General features: G+C 65.1%; 4 protein-coding genes across 5 annotated transcripts; all 4 read left to right on the forward strand.

Moving 5' to 3' along the window:
- Positions 1-78: 78 nt before the first annotated feature.
- On the forward strand, positions 79-1,410 carry APOA4 (apolipoprotein A4; the record flags this gene model as incomplete). The annotated part of the gene is made up of 3 exons (XM_082330577.1): positions 79-127; positions 247-373; positions 483-1,410. 3 exons carry the CDS (start codon positions 79-81, stop codon positions 1,408-1,410), a joined length of 1,104 nt encoding a protein of 367 aa, XP_082186703.1.
- A 1,536-nt stretch (positions 1,411-2,946) lies between these two features.
- APOA5 (apolipoprotein A5) lies at positions 2,947-5,053 on the forward strand (the record flags this gene model as incomplete). Its single annotated transcript, XM_082330541.1, has 4 exons — positions 2,947-3,129; positions 3,508-3,583; positions 3,717-3,823; positions 4,012-5,053. The coding sequence occupies 4 exons, from the start codon at positions 2,947-2,949 to the stop codon at positions 4,957-4,959; spliced, it is 1,314 nt and encodes a 437-aa protein (XP_082186667.1). The 3' UTR covers positions 4,960-5,053.
- A 50-nt stretch (positions 5,054-5,103) lies between these two features.
- Positions 5,104-9,470, forward strand: ZPR1 (ZPR1 zinc finger). Its single transcript, XM_082330626.1, has 14 exons — positions 5,104-5,265; positions 5,546-5,707; positions 6,028-6,118; positions 6,319-6,389; positions 6,583-6,669; positions 6,749-6,871; positions 7,019-7,072; positions 7,182-7,248; positions 7,502-7,572; positions 8,050-8,139; positions 8,237-8,347; positions 8,464-8,550; positions 8,832-8,897; positions 9,212-9,470. The coding sequence occupies exons 1-14, from the start codon at positions 5,125-5,127 to the stop codon at positions 9,344-9,346; spliced, it is 1,356 nt and encodes a 451-aa protein (XP_082186752.1). The 5' UTR covers positions 5,104-5,124; the 3' UTR covers positions 9,347-9,470.
- Positions 9,471-9,507: 37 nt separating this feature from the next.
- On the forward strand, positions 9,508-17,254 carry BUD13 (BUD13 homolog). Of its 2 annotated transcripts, none has more exons than XM_082330624.1 (11): positions 9,508-9,714; positions 10,057-10,147; positions 10,689-10,773; positions 10,939-11,029; positions 11,659-12,452; positions 12,913-13,220; positions 13,594-13,702; positions 14,186-14,324; positions 14,654-14,838; positions 15,230-15,311; positions 15,754-17,254. In XM_082330624.1, the coding sequence occupies exons 1-11, from the start codon at positions 9,587-9,589 to the stop codon at positions 15,845-15,847; spliced, it is 2,106 nt and encodes a 701-aa protein (XP_082186750.1). In that variant the 5' UTR covers positions 9,508-9,586; the 3' UTR covers positions 15,848-17,254. The 2 variants fall into 2 exon arrangements, with proteins under 2 accessions (XP_082186750.1, XP_082186751.1); XM_082330625.1 differs by having other exon boundaries at positions 10,939-10,996.
- Positions 17,255-18,314: the final 1,060 nt, after the last annotated feature.

Raw genomic sequence — 18,314 nt, forward strand, 5'->3', positions numbered from 1 at the left:
CGGGGCTGGGGGGCTGCTGGCCCCCGGGGCTCCCTTCATCTCCGCTCTGCGCTCCTGCAGGCATCCCCAGCGCTCAGGATGTCTCCCAAGGCGGCCGCCCTTGTCCTGGTGCTCCTTGCAGTCGCAGGTGAGGCGGCGTGCGGGTCCCCGCTGCCAGGAGGCTGGTCCTGCCCCGGGGCAGGGAGGGGGACCTGATGTCCCCAGGGGAGCTGCCCAGCGGGCGCTGATCCCGGCATCTGCTTGCAGGGGCACGGGCTGACGTCAACCCGGACGAGGTGGCCAGCGTGCTCTGGAAGTACTTCACCGAGCTGGGCAGCAATGCCAAGGAGACGGTGGACCAGCTGCAGCAAGCCGAGATCACCAAGCAGCTCAAGTGAGCGGAGCCGCGGGCTGGGGACGGGGACGCGGTGGCGGCCGGGAGGTGCTGGGCAGGGGAGGGGGCCGTGGGCGCGCCGGGTGCTGACGCCCCCCCCTCTCCCCAGCACCCTGCTGGAGAGCAACCTGCGGAGCGTCAACTCCTACGCCGAGGACCTGCAGCAGCGGCTGGTGCCCTTCGCCACGGAGCTGCAGGCGCGGCTGGCGCAGGACTCGCAGCGGCTGAAGGAGCAGATCCGGCGGGAGCTGGCGGAGCTGCAGACCAAGCTGGCGCCCTACGCCGACGAGGTGCACCAGCAGATCGGCACCAACATCCGCCAGCTGCAAGCCAAGATGAGCCCCTATGCCGAGGAGCTGCGCTCCCAGGTGGACCGCGGGGCTGGGGAGCTGCGGCGGGCGCTGGAGCCCTACGCCAGCGAGCTGCGGGACCGGCTGCAGGACAACGCCGAGAGCGTCCAGGCCTCCCTCAGCCCCTACGCCGAGCGGCTGCAGCAGCAGATCGACGGCGGGGTGGAGAGCCTGAAGGAGCGGCTGTCTCCCCTGGCCGACGAGCTGAAGACGCAGGTGGGGCAGAGCGTGGAGGAGCTGCGGCGGGGACTCAGCCCCTACGCCCAGGAGGTGCAGGACAGCCTCAACCGGCAGCTGGAGAGCCTGACGGCGCAGATGGAGCGGGCGGCCGAGGAGCTGCGCGCCCGCCTGGCTGCCAGCTCGGAGGAGCTGCGTGCCCAGCTCAGCCCGCTGGCCCAGGAGCTGCGGCAGGCGGCGAGCAGCGACGCCGAGAGCCTGCGGCAGCGGCTGGCGCCCCTGGCCCAGCAGCTGGACGAGCGCGTGGGGCAGACGCTGGAGGCTTTCCGGCAGCAGGCAGCCCCCTTCGGCGAGACCTTCGGGCGGCAGCTGGTGGAGCGGCTGGAGGAGATGCGGGGGAAGCTGGGCTCCGGCACCGCCGGCGTGGAGGACCACCTGCAGCTGCTGGAGAAGGAGGTGCGGGAGAAGGTGGCCGCCTTCCTCAACAGCACCCAGCCGGAGGAGAACTGAGACCCCCCGAGTGCCACGGGGAGGGGGCGCGGGGTGGCCGTCCGTACCCCCGCACCGCGAGCGTTCACGGCCGCTGCCCGCGGCAGAAATAAACTGGCCTGTTGTGATGCATGCGCTGGTCTGTGTCCGTCCTCCCCCTCGGCACCCCGCCGTCCCATCCCGCCTCGGGCAGCCTGGGGCACCGGCTCCCGCTGCTCCAAGGGGAGAGCATCACCCCGAATTCGGGTCCCAGGGCACCTGGGAGAGGGACGAGAGGTGGGGCCGGGCGGGTGGGGGCCTCGGTGCCCGGCGTGGGGTTGCAGGTGCTGCACGGGGGCTGGGGGCAGCTGCAGCCGGGTGAGCCCCTCAGCTGGGCGGCTGCGGCACGGCCGGAGCCCCGGTGTATGGCCGAGCATCCTCGCCGCCGTGGGGCCAGCTGCTGCCGCGGGGGACAGGTCTCCGCAGGCTGCGCCGGGCGGGTGACGGCCACCTCATCCCCCACCCCGTGGCCCTGCGGGGACCGTGCCCCGATGCAGCGGGGCTCGACTGGCCCCGGGGGAGAGGGCCCTTGGCCCCAGGAGCTCGGGGAAGAGGACTGGAGCTACGGCCACAGCAAGCGCCCCGAGCCACTCTGCCGGCGGGTGCCCCGCGAGGAGCGCTCCCACGGACGGCGGGGTTTCCCGCGTGGGCTGCGGCGGCAGGAGCCGCGGGATGGGAGTGCGGCCAGGGATGCTGGGGGCGACCCCGCGTGTCGGCAGCAGCGAGGGAGCAGGGCGGACTTTGGTGGCAGAGGAGCGCTGGCGACCGCTGGAAGATTCACCCCTGCGGCGCGCCGGACTTCGCCCTCCACCGCAGGCTGCCCGCACCCCGGCCCCGCCGGGGAGACACCGGTCCCAGCGGGTCCCTGTTTGCTGGGTTGCTTCAGCGCAAACATTGCAGCGCTCTCCTGATTTAAAAGCCTGGTGTCAGCAGCCGGCGCTCTCCACGGGGGCGAGACCCGAGCTGAAAACGCTGCCCTTTTCTTTCCCGGGGAAAGGCAGCTTGCAAAGGAAAGAGAACGAACCGCGGGGGGTTGGTACCCCAGCGGGAAGCGGGGCCGCGCAGCCGGCAGTTTGCGAGCAGGCAGCCCGCATGGAAGGCGTGCCCTCTTGCCCGGGCTGCGGACACGGCCACCGTGCTCCTTTCACCCTTCCCTGGCACAGCCGGGGCCGGGCTCATCCTCCCGCACCCACCCTGGCCCCATCCCGGGGCTCCGGGCTCCCTTTCCCTCCGCTTGGGCTGCGAGCCCCTGCGGCGGGAGCTGCCGGCTGGCGAGCCGCAGCTGCCGTCCCCATCCCCGTCCCGCTGCTCTGCCGCCCCTCGCCACCCTGGCAGCTCCCGCCCGCTGTTTGCTCTGCCTCGCCGAGGTCGGCTGCGAGGGCAGGGCCAGCCTCCTCCCGGGAAACCCGCAGAGCGAGCAGCGAGGGCGCCCTTATCGCTGGGAAAACAAGGGCCGACCCAGCGGGCCGCGGCTGGCCGGCGTCGGGGCAGCTCCGGCGGGAGGTCTCTGCCCGGCAGATGCTCGGGGAGGGCAGCCCCGAGGGGGTTAAGGCTGCCCGCGGCCGCAGCGAGGTCAGGCCGGCCGGGGCGGTGGGCCGGGAGCGGCGCGGGGCAGGCGAAGGGGCCGCCGGCGGGCAGATAACCGGCCCCCACGTCACCCCTCAGGAACGTCTGTGGACCTCCACGTTGTGTTTACACGGAGTGAGGTCCAAAAAGCCTACCCCTGCCGATGCGCCTTATCGCCCGCGCTCCTCTGCCTCCCGCCGGGCGGATATAAAGGGAGCCGCGGGCCGGCTCCCAGCAGGAGGGACGCGGGAGGCAACCAGGAGCCAGGTGAGGGGCGAGGGGTAGCCCCGCCGAGCCAGCGCGGGCAGGGGCACCTCACGCCCCGGTTAACTTTGCTGGGCCGGAGGAGCTGGGCGCCGTTTCCCGTGCGTTACGGGGACCCCGCCAGCGAGGTCCTTGCGGCCAGCAGCGAGGGGGGCGTGAAGCGCGGGGACCGCCGACCCACGAGCGCTCAGAGAGGAGACCCGCACCGCGGCGTGAGCCACCACGCTCCTCTTCTCTCTCTCCCCGCAGCGCAGCGGCCCGCCGGCCCGGCAGACCATGCTTCTGAAGGCTGCGCTTCTCCTCGGCCTCCTGGCCCCCTCGCCGGGTGGGTGCCGAGCGGAGGAGCTCACTCGGGGACGGCCGGCGGCCGCGGGCCGGGGCAGCGCCGGGCGGGAGGGCAGCGCCGGGGGTGGGCAGTGCCGTGGCCGCCCCGCCGACCGCTGCCCTCCTGCCCGCAGCCTCGCCGGCCGAGCTGGCAAGGAGCGGCTTCTGGGAGTACCTCAGCCAGCTGACGAGCGACAAGGACAGCCCCGAGCACGGCCCGAGCGGCAAGCTGGGCAGGGACGTCGCGTGAGTACGCCGCGCCGGGGGCTTGCCTCGCAGCGCCCGGCCCGCGTAACCCCCTGCGGCCCCCCCGCGAGCCCCCCCGGCCCCACCGCCGCGCGCCGGCCCCCGTTTCTCTTTCCCCGGGGACAGAACGGCTCGTGGGGACGGCCCTCGCGGCTGTCACCGGCTTTATTACGGGTGTGTTAGGGGTGCTTGGCAACGACACGTGCTGTCTCGTGCAGAAACCAGAAGGAAAGCGTTCGGGATGGCGCCGGCTACGCGGGCGACTTCCTGGAGAAGCTGGCGCCCCTCGACAGAGGCCTCCAGCCCCGGCTCTCCCACGACTCGGACAGCCTGCGGAAGCTCATCAGGAAGGAGCTGGAGAGCCTGAGGGTGAAACTGTCCCCGTACGTGGACGAAGTCCACCACAAGGTCGGCAAGCACCTGGAAGATCTTCGCTACCGGCTGCAGCCCTTCACGGAGGAGCTCCTGGACCAGGTGTCGCTGAAAGCCCGGGAGCTCCGGCGGCAGCTCACGCCCAGCCGGGAGGCGACGGCCCAGCTCCTGGAGGGCGCGGAGGAGGTGCAGCGGTTCATGGCGCATTACGCCGACAAGCTCGCCTTCCACGCCGACCAGGTGAAGGACATCTTCCGCCCCTACTCGGAGCGGCTGGTGACCGAGATCCACCGCAACGTGGAGGAGCTGCACCGAAACGTCGTCCCGCACGCCCAGGCAAGCCCGGAGACGCTCAACCAGCACATCCAGGAGCTCTCCGCCAAGCTGACCCGGGAGGCGAGGGACCTCCACCAGAAGATCCAGAGGAACCTGGAGCAGCTGAAGGCCAAGCTGAGCCTCCCCGCCGGCGGCCCGCGGCAGCCGCCGGCCCCCGCCGCCCGCTACGCCCAGGAGCTGGCCCGGGAGGTGCAGCGGCGGGTGGAGGAGTTCCGGAGGGAGACGCACCTCCAGATCCAGGACTTCGCCCGGGCCCTGGACCAGGAGACGGAGGAGATGAGGCTGAAGCTCTCCTCCCGGCCCGCCGCCCCGGGGGGCCCGCAGGACGGCCCGCCCCCGCTGGAGGACCTGCGCGCCCGCCTCGACGCCCTCTGGCGGGACCTGGCCCTCAGCCTGGGCGAGCGGGGCGGCGAGGCGCGCTGAGGGCCCGGGGCGGGGCGGCGGGGCCGGCCGGGGCGGGCCGGGGGCGGCCGGGGCGGGCCGGACCGCAATAAAGCAGCCGCCACGGCGGGCCGCCCCTCGCCGCCTCCTCCTCACGTGACCGCCGCGCCTCACGTGATGGCGGCGGGTTCCGGTTCCGGCGGCAGCATGGCGGCGCTGGGGGCGGCGGGGATGGCGGAGGCGCCGGCGGGGATGGCGGAGGCGCCGCTGTTCCGGCCCCTCAGCGCCGAGGACGGCGAGCAGCGGCCGGCCGAGATCGAGTCCCTGTGCATGAACTGCTTCCGCAACGTGAGGGAGGGAGGGAGGCGGGCGGGCCGCGCCGCGGCGGCCGGCGGCCTGCGCGGGGGGGGCGGGCCCGGAGCAGCGCCGCAGCGGCCCCCGGGGGCCGGCGCCGGGCGGGGGGAGCGGGGAGGGAGCCGCCGGCGCCGCGGCTCGCCCCGGGGCGGGGGTGGCCGCGGGGTCCGGGCCCGCCGGGCGGGGAGGGGGGGAGGGAGGGAGGGCGAACCGGGCCCCCGGGGAACGGGCGCCCCGAGGACTCGGGTTCCCACGAGGCCCCTCGCTGCCGCAGGGGGTGACGCGGCTCCTGCTCACCAGGATCCCCTTCTTCAAAGAGATCATCGTCAGCTCCTTCGCCTGCGACAGCTGCTCCTGGTCCAACACGGAGATCCAGTCCGCGGGCAGGATCCAGGAGCAGGGGGTGCGCTACACCCTGGCTGTCACCTCCCGTCAGGTGAGCGGGGGCTCCCCTCTGCTTCCCCGGCGGCGGGGAGCCGCCTCGCAGCCGCCTTCTGCGCCCCTGTGCCCCTCGCAGGCCGGTCTTGCTTGAGCAATAAAGTGTTTACCTTCTCCGCCCTGTGAGAAATAGCGTTATTTGCTTGGTAGCGACCGTTGAAAGGCCAAAGCCTGCGCGTTCCCTGCGCGAAGGGAGAGGCCGCTAAAGCTGGCCGGGAGCTTTGGCGGGCGCCGCGCACCCCGGCGCGGCCGCTCAGCGTGCGGGAGCTCCCGCTCCCGCTGGGGATCCTGACGCCGCTCCTCGGCTGTCGTCCGCAGGACATGAACAGGGAGGTGGTGAAGACCGACTGCGCCACGGCTCGGATTCCGGAGCTGGACTTCGAGATCCCCCCTTTCGCCCAGAAGGGAGGTGGGTACGCGCCCCTCGGCGTGCCGGCCGGGGCGCGGCAGGCACCCGCTAGGGACCCGGCCTCCCGTCCCTTGGGCCAAGCGAGCTCGGGAGGGCCGACGTGCGGCGGCTGCCAGGGATCGGTGCGAGCTGGCGGGGCGGGTAGCGCCCCTGTGGGGTACTTAACGGTGCCGTCGCTTCCGTTCTCTTTCCCTCTCAAGTCCTTACCACCATCGAAGGGATCATTGACAGAGCTGTCGCAGGCCTGGAGCAGGACCAGCCCGTCCGCAGGGTAAGATGCTGCGAAAGGGGAAGCCCCTCAGGGACGCCTGCTTGGCAAACGCTCGTTTCGTTCGTCCTCTGCCTGTCGGCATTGCACGCCGCTGACGAGAAACGCGTTACGGGCTCTGGTTTGCGCTGTCATCGGCGCTGTCTTCAGCTCTGGGCTGCCCCGGCATCGGTCCCAAACGAGTCCTCTTTTGCAGGCGACGGACGAAGAGGTGGCAAGGAAAATAGATGAGTTCATTGGTAAACTAAAGCAGCTGAAAGAAGTACATTCCCCCTTCACCTTTGTGAGTACGCGCGGGAGCGCGGCCCCTTTCTGCGCGGGGGAAGCGCAGGATGGCTTCCCCAGGCTTCCTTCTCCCGCAGATCGTGGACGATCCTTCAGGGAACAGCTTTGTGGAGAACCCGCGCGCACCGCAGAAGGATGATGCCCTCGTGGTCACTCGCTACAGGAGGACTCCCCAGCAGGCTGCCATGCTGGGACTGGAGGTAACGGGGGGCCGCCGCGGTGCCGTCGGCCTGCCGCACGCGCTCTCGGCCTGGGGGAGCGGGGCCGATCGGTCCCCTCGCTCTCTCGGAGAGCCTGGGTTAAGGAACGGAAGTGAATTACTGCTGCTTCTGGTCTCCCTCTTGCAGGGAGAGGAGCTGGATGAGAAGCTAGCTGATTCCGCGGAGGATCTGAGGAACGAGGTGGGCGACTGCAGCGCGGTGGCGGCCGTGCCTGGGTGACTGGCACCCAGGACGGGCTTTCTGGGCTGGCTGGGACTTTCTGATTCTCCTTTCCCTTCCCGGGACCCAGGTGCTGCAGTTCAACACCAACTGCCCCGAGTGCAACGCTCCAGCCAACACAAACATGAAGTTAGTGCGTATCCTTTGAGCGGGGGCCGGCGTGGGGGTGGGAGTCGCTCTGTGTGCCGCCCCAGGTCTCCTCCTGCTGCACCCGTAAGGCACGAACAAATTATTCCTAGTGGAGCCTGTCAGGGTGCAAATCCGTCTCGGTGCCGCTCGCGGCTTGCCAGCGAGGTCCTGCACTACCGCGGGAAGGACCGAGGCTGCGGAGAGGGCGCAGGCTGCTGCTTTGAGGCTCTCCTTTGGGTGCGTTTTCCCTGACTGCTCCAGAAATCCCGCACTTTAAGGAAGTGATCATCATGGCCACAAACTGCGACTCCTGCGGGCACAGGACAAACGAGGTGAGCTGGGAAACTACCGACCCCTTTTTGGGGGGCTGCGGGGAGGGGGAGCGGTGTCCCCAGCTTTCGCGGGTGGGTGTTTCTCGCGGTCCCTGGCCTCTGCTTCCCGACGACTGGGAAGCTGGGCTGGGAGGGAGGCTGGATTTCGGGGCAGCGTCGTGAGGCGCGTTGCGCGGGGCGTAGCGGGGCTGCCTTGCTCGCGTGTGGCTGGGGGCCAGGCCAGATGCGAGCCGTGCGGAGGCTGGCCTGCGCAGCGAGGTCAGGCTGGGCCTGGCTCGCCTTCCTGAACGAGGGAAGGGGGAGAATCGGGTCTCCCAGAGCTCTGTTTGGTGCAAGTCGGCCATTTCCACGCCTGCTCGAGTCCCCTGGTTGCGGCACCGTCCTGAGGTTTGGAGCGGCCTCTGAGCTGCCAGGGTGAAGCCCCTTGGTGCGATTGAAGTGTAAAAGCCCGGGAAGCTGACTGCCGGGCCTTCCTAGGTGAAGTCCGGAGGAGCGATCGAACCGCAAGGCACCAGGATTACCCTTCGGATCACAGACCCTTCCGACATGACGAGGGACGTCCTAAAGGTACGGTGCCCTCGGACGCGCGCCCCGCCCGGCTGCGGCGGGCGCGTGGGGCCCGTCCGTCCGTCTGCGGGGGCTCACGGGCTGCTCCCCCTTACAGTCGGAGACGTGCAGCGTGGAGATCCCAGAGCTGGAGTTCGAGCTGGGGATGGGAGCACTGGGGGGGAAATTCACCACGCTGGAAGGGCTGCTGAAGGACATCCGAGACCTGGTGAGCGGCCCCGCGCTGCTGCCTGGGGGGGCTCGGACCCCTCCGCGTTCCCATTTGGCCTGGCTGCGGGGCTGGGCGTCGCACGGCCGGCTGAGCGAGCGGGTCCGTTCTTCCAGGTTGAGAGAAACCCCTTCACGCTGGGGGACAGCTCCGCGCCCAGCAAAACGGAAAAGCTGCAAGAGTTCGTTGGGAAGCTGCAGGAGGTGAGCGCGCTCTTAATTTTCCGTGCTCTGCCATCTGGTTTTTGCCACTGTCAGCGCAGCTATGAAGTATGTTTAACTGAACTCCTCGGCAAGCGTCGCCTTGCCCTTCGAGCTGTTCCACGCTTGCCCTGCCGTGTCCCCGCTTGTTTTCTCAAGCTATTACTGGGTTTTAACTGAGGAAAATGTTAGAACTGTCTAAAGCGTGCTGGGAACGTCTCGGTGCCAGAAGTGCTGAAGGATCAGAAAGAGCCTTAAGGCCTGGGCCTGCTCTCTTTCTGCAGATCATAGAGGGCAAGGCGAAGGCTCACTTCATCATGGACGACCCTGCAGGCAACAGCTACCTTCAGGTACGGTGTTGTGCGCTTGAAAGATGAACTCCTTGAAGTCTCCTGAGCCGTTTGAGTGGGTTTTCTTTTTTTATTTCCCTGCTGTGTGTTGGCGGGGGGCTCCGGCAGCGAGTGGGGTGCTGCGGGCTCTCTCCGGGGAGAGGGAGCGGTGTCAGCTCCCCGGGATTAGGGGCTGGGAAGGTGGTGGGCTGGGCCGGGCCGGCCTGAGGGCGTCGGACTCGCCCTTGCGGGGGGCGAGTGTTGTCCGAAGGCCCTCGCCGGGGCGCTGCGGGAGAGGAGAGGGGTGCGGAGGCGGCCGCCGTCTCGCCCCGCAGAACGTGTACGCCCCGGAGGAGGACCCGGAGCTGAAAGTGGAGCATTACGAGCGCAGCTTCGAGCAGAACGAAGACCTGGGCCTGAACGACATGAAGACGGAGGGCTACGAGTCGGAGGGAGCCTGGGGCCGGTAGCCCCAGCCCTTCGGCCCCCTGTGGGGCCGGGCCCCCTCCCCTTCCCGGCCCGGGGAAGCCGCTCCAGCCCGCAGTCGCCCGCGGTTGGGTGCCCTCGGGGCTGCCGCCCCCCAATAAAAGGTGTTTAACGGAGGCGTGCTGTCTGTCCGTCCGTCTGTCCGCCCGCCCGCCTCCCGCTGGCCCCGCCCACCGCGGCCGCGTGGCCCTCGGCGCTCGCCGTCGCTTCCGGGCAGCGCCAAGATGGCGGCGCAGGGGCTCTCCAAGGCCGAGTACCTGCGGCGCTACCTGAGCGGGCCGGCCGCCGCCGAGGCCGCCCAGCCCCGCCGCCGCCGCAAGAAGAAGCCGCCGGGCGGCGCCGGCAGAAGCGGGTGAGTCGCGGGGGAAGGGGAGGCCGCGGTTGGCGCAGGCCGCGGCCTGCCGCGGTAGGCCCGGCCCTCCGCCCTGCGCCCCTCGGCGGCCAGCTCCCCGCGGCCCCGGCCGCCGGGACCCCCTCCCAGCCCCTTGTCCTCGTCCCGCGGGGCCGGGGCGCTCCCCAGGGTCCCCCCGGGCCAGCCAATCCCCCCCCCCCGGGCCAGCGATGCCCCCGCTCTCCCCGCGGCCAGCAATTCCCCCGTGCCCGTAGCCACCCGCGGGCCAGCTGGCAGCGATCGGGCCTCGGGTTCCCTTCCCTGCCGCCGGCCTGACGGCAGGGCCCCTCTCCCCGCTCCCAGGATGCGGATTGTGGACGACGACGTCAGCTGGAATAGCATTGCCGCCGTCCAGGAGAAGGAGGAGGAGGAGGACGAAGGCGACATGCCTGTGGTGAGCGGGGAATGATGTCAAACGCGGTTTCGCAGACTAAGTCCGTGCTGCTTGCGGCCTGCCTCGCGCCTCTCTTTGGGAAGCGCTTGCCAAACCCTTTCTCGCTGCCTCCTATTTTGGTAGCTTCTGCGGCAGGGCTGGGGGGAGTTTTCCTGGTTTAAGCCCAAGGGGGCTGAATTAGCTCCCTGCAGATAACAGCAGCCCGCTCTTTACCTGGCTGCATTTTCACAAGTGCCAAAAGCGTGTGGTACAGTGTTTAAAACAGCGGCTCGAGAGCAGGCGGAAGGTAACTGTGCGACTGCCGGGGCCGGCTGACCGCTGCAGCAGGGCCGGGGCACGGGCTGGAAATCTTGGCAGCGAAGAGATAAATGTTGAAGGTGAAGGCTTTGGAAAGTCGTTCTGAGATCCGCCTGCAGGGAGGCAGCTAAACGATGGTCACGCAGCAGTTGCCCGTCAGTGCAATTATGCTTAATCCTTTGTGTTAGAGGGTAGAAATCCTTTCTTTAAAGCGGTGTTGGTCACTCTGGTGTTTTATCTTCAGGTGGCAGAATTTATAGATGAGCGTCCAGACGAAGTCAAGCTCATGGAGGAATTCCGAACAAACGCTAAATGGAAACTTCTAGGAGGTGAGGCCGGACTTTTGCACCCTCTCTCCCTGAACGTTAACTGCTCCAAACAACGACATCACAAGTTAAAAATAATACTAGCGCAAAAAAATCTTTGAAATGCCGAAGAGATCGTGAACCGTGGAGAACCCTAACGATGGTGACTTTCTGCTTGTTTTTCCTTAGACCAGAATGAAGACTCCCAAAGTTCAGATATTTCAGTACCGGCCAAATCTACCGTGAGGTACGGGGCTCCAAGCAGAAATTCTTCTGTCGGGTAACTCTTGTTTTCTGGTATCGTCTGTCTTGTTCTGCGGTTTCAAAGTGCTTTGCCGTGACACGTGAGAAGTGGCGTGCGCAGGGATTCCTTTTCCACTGTCAAATAACCTCTGCTTGGGGGGGAAGCTGGCAGCCAGCGTGCTGCCCAGGTTTCCGCGTGGTACGCGAACGGCTGTCCCGCAGGCCTCTGACCGTGTCGGAGGAATCTGGGTGGTGCCTCCTTTTCTGAACGCATCCGTGGGACGTTCTGTGGTCGCACGGCGTCCAGGCTCTCTGGGAGCGCGCGATGGGGCGTTTCCTTGTGAGAAGATGATTGTACAAGGGCACAAAATGGGTTTTGTAGGATGAGCGTCACCAGGGTCCTCGGAGACCTTAAAATTACAGCTTTCCTGTGATCCAGGCTGGCTCAGAGGGTTTCTGGGATCTACTTTGGGAAGTCTGTGGCTCAGTGACGCGGGTCGCTACAGGGAGATGCAGAATCAAGCGTGAATTCGTGTTCAGAAAGTTGTTTTCATCCTTGATGCCTGTGGTTAGCTTCACAGGTCCCACTCAGGTTTTGTTTCCAGTCTGGAGACGGCAAAACAAACAAACATCTAACTCTCATTTCACCTTCTCCTCCCCTCCCAGGCGCCAGCGCCATGACTCCCCGGACAGCTCGCCACCAAGGAGGCTGCGGCACGACTCCCCGGACACGTCACCTCCAGGGCAACAGCGCCACGACTCCCCGGATCTGTCCCCTCCCAGGCGAGAGAGAAACAACTCCCCCAGCCTCTTGCCTCCCAGGCGGCAGCGCCACGACTCCCCAGACCTCTCCCCGCCAAGAAGGAAGCGCCACGACTCCCCGGACCTGTCGCCTCCCCAGCGACAGCGCCACGACTCCCCGGACCTGTCGCCTCCCCGGCGACAGCGCCACGACTCCCCGGACCTCTCCCCACCAAGAAAGAAGCGCCACGACTCCCCGGACCTCTCGCCACCAAGAAGGAAGCGCCACGACTCCCCGGACTTGTCACCTCCCAGGAGACAGCGCCATGACTCCCCGGACCTTTCGCCACCAAGAAGGAAGCACAACGGCTCCCTCGACCTCTCTCCCCCGAGACGGAAGCGTCACGACTCCCCTGACCTGTCACCGCCCCGGCGACAGCGTCACGACTCCCCAGACGTGTCTCCAAAGAGAGTCAGTTCAGCAATGGGGAAAAAGGGCTGCAAAACCACAGAGAGGCCGCAGTCGGGGGGAGCCCAAGGAGAGCAGTCTCAGCTCAGGCACGGCGTCTCTGACAAGCCCTCGTCGCGTCAGAAGCGTCAGGCTACTCCGGATCTGTCCCCTCCGCGGAAGAAGAGGTACGATTCCGACTCAGATTCATCACCGCCTCGGAGAAAGAGGGCTGGGTCGCCTAGTCTGAAAAAGCAGAGCAGACCAAAAGGTGAGCGTGCGTGCGAGTTTGTTCTGTCTGTCCGGTGCTTTGCTGGCTGCCCACTCTGTGATCGCGTTTGCACGCTCCCGAGAGGTGAGTGCTGTGGAATTGGTAGTCCGCAGTCATGGAATGGTAGCGGATAAGTTGTCGTTTCTGGTGGTACAGCTAGTTCTCGTAATCCTGTGTTGTTTCTCATCAGCTGGACTAGAATTAACCTAAGAGTTAGCTGGCTAAGGCTTAAGCGTGTCCGAAAAGAAAACAGCGTTTAAACTGTGTCTCCAGGCGGTACACGTTCAGGAGGAAGAGAATTCAGATTCTTGTCACGTACTTGTCTTCTCCCTACAGCTTGCCATCTCTTAAGGCCTTGATTTTTCTAGGAGTTAACCTCGTGCACCGCCACGTTTAGTCCTTTCGTGGGACTGATTCTGTCTAATTCTGTGATTTTTAGTTCGTAATGTCTTCACTGCAGGTGCTTCTCCAGCCACGAAAAAGCTTAGGCAGGTGCCCTCGCCTCAGAGGTGCCCGCGGCACGGCTCTGGCTCTCCATCTCCACGGAGGGGAACCCGGAACGCCTCCGATGCAGACCGCAGGCCAGGCCGCGTACGCGGCGGCTCCCCCACGCGTGGTGCTCTCAAACAGAATCAGAGCAAATCGTCAGACTCCGATTTATCTCCTCCACGACGGCCTCTGCCAGCCGGGAAGGAGCAGCACGGTTCCAGGAGCCCCCCTGACCTCTCACCTCCTCGCCACCGTGACGCGAAGGCGTCTCCCAAGAAGGTAAGCGTTTCGTCTTTCCGCGTAAGCCGTAGGTTACTTCCTGGTGATAGGAAGCCGTACAAGTCCAACGGCTTACGAATTGTGGAGCAGAACTTGGACGTGCCGCGTATGCTGCATGTATGCAGCCGCGCCAGACCCTCCGCTTGCCATGGGAGGAGGCGTGAGGTAGGCGCGAGAGAGGAGCTCTGCCTCGGTCCGCTCTGTTTCTGGAGGTCTGGGGAAGTTGGTCGCCAGGCTGCCAGCGAAGTGGCTCTGTCGCACGGCCGTCTCTGCTGACACGGCTCTCTTGATTTCGGGCCGTCCCCTCGTTACGCCTCTGGATCGCTGGGCGGCTCTCAGCCGGCAGTAAATGTGATTTTGGTGTGATTTGCAGGCCAACGTGATGCTGTCTGGGGTCAAAGCTGGCTTGGTGTCAGCTGATGTGCTGTGGAGGGAGCAGCAGGAGCTCAGGAGGCACGAGAGAAACAACAAGCACTTGGAAGGTAGGGGTGTCAAAAGACCGCGCGAGTGCCAGCTCGCTTTCTCTTGCCCTGCTTTCAGCTGGCTCTTGACGCCGCGTCAGGCCCTGGTGTTAGGCTGCATCCCTGTGGAGCAGCACCCGGGCGTGCTGATGGATTCCTTGGGGGGGTCACCGAGCCTCTGAAATAAAAGATTGATAAACGGGGATTTCAAAGCAATGCCAGTGAAATCACAGGGAGGGTGAGGGGCTTTTCCTCTGTCTGCCTTATCGGCGAGTCTGAAGAAGCAGACCGATACTCGGAGAGCTCTGGGTCCGAGCGTGGCTGCGTGGGGCAGCAGCTAAAAGCAAGAGCTGCGCTCCTGCCTGGTTTTGGACGACAAGCTCTTTCCGAGGCTAGGACAGGTGGAAGGGAAAAACGGTGAAACGAGTAGCAGTTAATTGTTGAATTGTCTGGAGACGGCGAAATGCTCCAAAACGGGTGACTTGAGGCATCTGCCCCCTCCAGAGGAATCCCGGCACTCCGAGACCATCTTCCGAGACAAGTCGGGCCGCAAGAGGGACCTTGCGCAGGAGCGGCTGGAGCAGAGGCGGAAAGAGGAAGCCAAGTCCGAGAGAGACGAGCAATACGCCAGATGGGGTAAAGGGTAAGGTTCCCCAGGGCTCCCCGGCGCGGTCCTGGGGCCTGGCGTTACAGCTCGGGGCTCTCCTCTCCCTGCTTTCTAGCCCAGCTTTGATACCGCTTCCAGCGGTGGCGTTGGTGGCACGTCGCTTCCTTCCGAGTTTGAGCCCGGGACCGGGAGAGCGCGTGTTCCACGTGTCCTAGAGACCCCCTCGATTATTCCCTCCGCTGCCGGGTGTGCGGTGGGGATGCTGCGCGCACAGGGGAAGTTCAGGACTGCGATCGCTCCTGCAAATTGAGCAAGTCAGGGTAAACGATTGCTTGGGTGTGGAGTGAAACTCTCTTTGTTTTCAGGCTGGCGCAGGGGAGGCAGCAGCAGCAGAACGTGGAAGATGCAATAAGAGAGATGCAGAAGCCGCTGGCCCGTTACATTGATGACCAGGATCTAGATCGAATGCTGAGAGAACAAGAGAGAGAAGGAGACCCCATGGCTGACTTCATCAAAAAAAGGAAGGCCAAAGAGAACAAAGAAAAGAAAGGTTTGGATGCGGAGTCGCACCAGCGTACGGTTTAAGGCCCCAGCAGCGTAGACATGCCGCTGCTGTTAAACGAAGAGCCCAAGGCTGCCCGAGCAGCTCGGTCCTGAGGGACTGCGGCTCTGGAGTCGGTGCAGCAGCGGGGTTTGCTGCTATTGGCTCGTCACCGGTAGCGGTTACTGTTGCGTGTTAGCTGAGAGAGCAGGATCCGGTCGCTTAAAAACGCGCAGACTCCGGTTTGGTCGAGTCTATCTTAGGAAGTTTCCTCCGCGAGCTGCGGTTGGCCGTTAAGCAGCCCGTGCGCCGCGCCTGTGTATGCGTCTTAGGTTGGTGACGATGTGACCGCACCATTGCGCTGAAGTATAAGCGGCTGTGTTGCTCTTTCTGCCTCCAGAGAAACCGAGGTACAAAGGACCAGCGCCCCCACTCAACAGATTTAATATATGGCCCGGGCATCGCTGGGATGGTGTGGACAGGTACGTGTTCCCGAGACAGTGATGCGGTAGAATAATAGTAAAAATAATGAGCTTTTGCTTCCGAGAGTTCACTGTAAAGATGCCCAGGTATCAGATGAATGAGATTGTTAGCACCAGTGAGGCTGAACGTGTTAAGTGGTGCCTGGGTGATGAATACGTGCTTGTCCGGGCCAGAAGGGAGGAAGGCCGGCGCTGTCAGCAAGGCTGTGGGTAGCTTCCGCAGCGCGAACGCCCGGCAGCAGGCGGGGAGGGAGCCACCCGTCCTCAGGGTGCAGGTGACGGAGCTCGCTTCAGAGACGCTCGCTGTCGTTGGCCACAGATCGAGGTGGAAACTGAGCCAGACTAAAAGTAGTGGGAAAACTCATTCTGCCTCTGAAAAGTTTCGTTGCTTCAGAGAAGCTTCTGCGCAGCAGCCCACCGTCTTCTCGGCGTTACTTTGTAGGTCCAACGGATTCGAGCAGCAGCGCTTCGCCAGGATAGCCAACAAGAAGGCAGTTCAGGAGCTCGCGTACAAGTGGAGCGTCGAGGACATGTAGACAAGACGCAGAACCGTGCAACGCGGCGCGCCTGAGTTGACGCTACAGAGGTTCACCTGCTGCCGCTGCCAGAGCTGCGAGGGACGGCTCGCGCCGCCTGCCCCGAGCCCTGTCCTCGGCGTTCAGCGTCCCGGCGACTGTCTTCCGAGAGGCAAGGCTGAATTTAGAGGGGAGCTGCCGAGAGGGGACTGTCTGGTCAGCCAGAGAGGAGGAGTGCGGAGAACTGCGGCGGCGCCGCTCGAGCAGCGCGGGGGAGAGCAGGGGTGCCTCGGCTCTCGGGCGCTCCCCCGTAAGGTGCCGCAGACGTCTGTTTCCAGTCCGTTTGTTTGTCTTCTAGGAAACTGTAGAAACTGTAGGCTTAACTGGTTTATACCAAATGCTTTGTCCTCTGGGGGCAGTTTGCAAGGCTCCAGGTGTCCTAAATCTCAGGTTTTTCTTCATGGTAAAAGTATGCTGAACACCTGGTCGCCGGAGAGTTAACCTCAGCCAGCAGGTCCGTCTGCTCCAGAGCTCCGTTGCAGTGTCAGTTGTGTTCGAGTTCTTCCAGAGAGCAACCGTACACTAAAACTACTCGGTGCTGTGGGCCGACGTCGGAGCCTCCCTGCGTCCGTCCCCGCGCGCCCAAAGGGCTTCTGTGAAGCTTGCGCAGTTCCCGCGCCCTCAGGTTCACGGAGTCACTGACGCGCAGCCAAGTCGGCGAGGCTCGGCCTCTCCTGGCCCTGTCTGGGCAGGACGCCGCTCGCTGCGCGTCGCTCTGCCTCTCTCCTGCGAGAGGCCGAGGGACCGACCTGCAGCGCTGTGTTTGACAGCGAGCTCCTCAGGAGCCCCCGCAGCCATTTGGGGGTCAGTTCCTCGTGGAAGTGAGCCCCCGGAGGGTGTTTGAATTGCTTCCCCTGGCCGTTACCTGGGAGTAGCTAGCGGGGGGGGATTGGTGCCCCAGACACTCTCTGGGCTGGGGCGCCGGTAGCTCGGCGCTGCCCTCGCGCCGCTGGCGGGGGGCTCGCTTCGGCGCGGAGCGTCACCCCTCGCCTGTGGGCAGATTTGTCGGGCTTGGCGCCGGAGGCCAGGCAGAGCGCTTCCCTCAATCCGCGCTGGCGAGGAGGCGCTTGTGGAAATAAATACGGTTGCTCTCGTTGCCGTCCCCGGGAGCAGGTATTAAAGGCAGCCGGCAGTTTCCATGGAGGTGCCTTGTCCGCAGCGCTGGTCGGGGGCCGGTGGTCAGAATCGCTCTTGGCGGTGACTCTCGGGCAGTAGGAGGGCGGCGGGCGAGAAGCGTGAGGACAAAGTCTTCTCTGGAGCGGGACAGCCTTGGGGCTTCCTCCCATGTCGTTCGTTCACTGTTACGTTCCCAGCGGTCCTGCAATCTCTGTGTACACCTGTAAATAACAGCTCGCTTTTTTTACTCCATCTTGCGTGCTGGTCTCTTTTCCGAGGCAGGGGCGAGGAGGGCGAGCAGTTGTCAGCTTGCCGGTAGCAGGATGGGATATAGCGTCCGCTGCGGCCGTCGCCGCCTGCGGCGCCTCTGCCCAGCGAGTCGCGCATTGCTCGCGGCTTTTGCGAAGTCGGTTGGTGACCGCCCAGGCCGCGGGGGGGAACTCGCTGGACCCTGGCTGGGCTGGCGGCCCCCCCCGGATTTATGGGGCAGCGGTGAGGGCTCAGAGCCGCTGGCTGCGGCGTACTGAAAGCCCGCGCTTGTCAGGCGTGTTTTCCCGTTGTACCCTCCCCTTCTGTCATCAGGATCCTATTTTTTCCCCCCCGAGGAACTCGAGGCAGCTGCAGCCTTGAAGAGTGGAGTTGCATTTGACACTTACTCATTTCTGCTCTCACTTCTCCAAGCGCTTCTGGGGAGGTAAAACAAAAAAAATGCTGTGGAATTGCTGAATTGGCCTTACCGTGGGGAGCTGCTGCCCCGCGTAGCTGCTTGTGCCCGCCCCGCTTGAGGGGAGCGCGCTTCTCTTGCGGAGCAGGGGAAGACGGCAGCCGGCTAGCTCGAGCGATGGCTGGGGACACAAGCTGCTGCTTGGGCAGGCAAAGCCCTTGCAATGCTGGCACGAAGCACAACGGCTTTTTAGTACCTGAGGACAGCGTCAGCTTCTGCTCTCGCAGCTCGTTTTGAAGGCTGCACTTTTAAGACTTTTTTAAGATAGAGGTACGTCTGCGTGTGACTCCCGGAGGGGCCTCACCTCAGTGTTCGTTACGGTACTGAAGGGATGCAATGCATCTGTGGCCCGTTCATTGCCAGGTATTTTCTGGGTAAAGCGTATCCGTGCCAAATAACAGAGTATGGGAGAGCTTAGACGATGCGATCATAACCTTTTAATCTGCGTCCTTCCGTGGCGCTGCCCTGGTGCAAATCGGCAGATCTTGGGGTGGCTGGTCTGGATGCGGGCGGGCTAACGAACCACGGGACCTAAGCTGGCCCTTCGGCTGCCTCTTGCCCTCCGCTGACGGATCGAGCCTGGCTGCC

This window comes from Platalea leucorodia (assembly GCF_965183815.1).
Source record: "Platalea leucorodia genome assembly, chromosome: 20".
Classification (NCBI taxonomy): Eukaryota; Metazoa; Chordata; class Aves; order Pelecaniformes; family Threskiornithidae; genus Platalea; species Platalea leucorodia.

Excerpts from the sequence above, each read along its gene's own strand:
- ZPR1 (XM_082330626.1), top strand. The coding sequence starts at position 5,125 with ATGGCGGCGCTGGGGGCGGCGGGGATGGCGGAGGCGCCGGCGGGGATG. Across the intron at positions 7,249-7,501 it reads CACAAACATGAAGTTAGTGC|AAATCCCGCACTTTAAGGAA; the intron begins GTATCCTTTGAG and ends TGACTGCTCCAG. Across the intron at positions 8,140-8,236 it reads TGACGAGGGACGTCCTAAAG|TCGGAGACGTGCAGCGTGGA; the intron begins GTACGGTGCCCT and ends TCCCCCTTACAG.
- BUD13 (XM_082330624.1), top strand. The coding sequence starts at position 9,587 with ATGGCGGCGCAGGGGCTCTCCAAGGCCGAGTACCTGCGGCGCTACCTG. Across the intron at positions 10,148-10,688 it reads ACGAAGGCGACATGCCTGTG|GTGGCAGAATTTATAGATGA; the intron begins GTGAGCGGGGAA and ends TTTTATCTTCAG. Across the intron at positions 13,703-14,185 it reads AAACAACAAGCACTTGGAAG|AGGAATCCCGGCACTCCGAG; the intron begins GTAGGGGTGTCA and ends TGCCCCCTCCAG.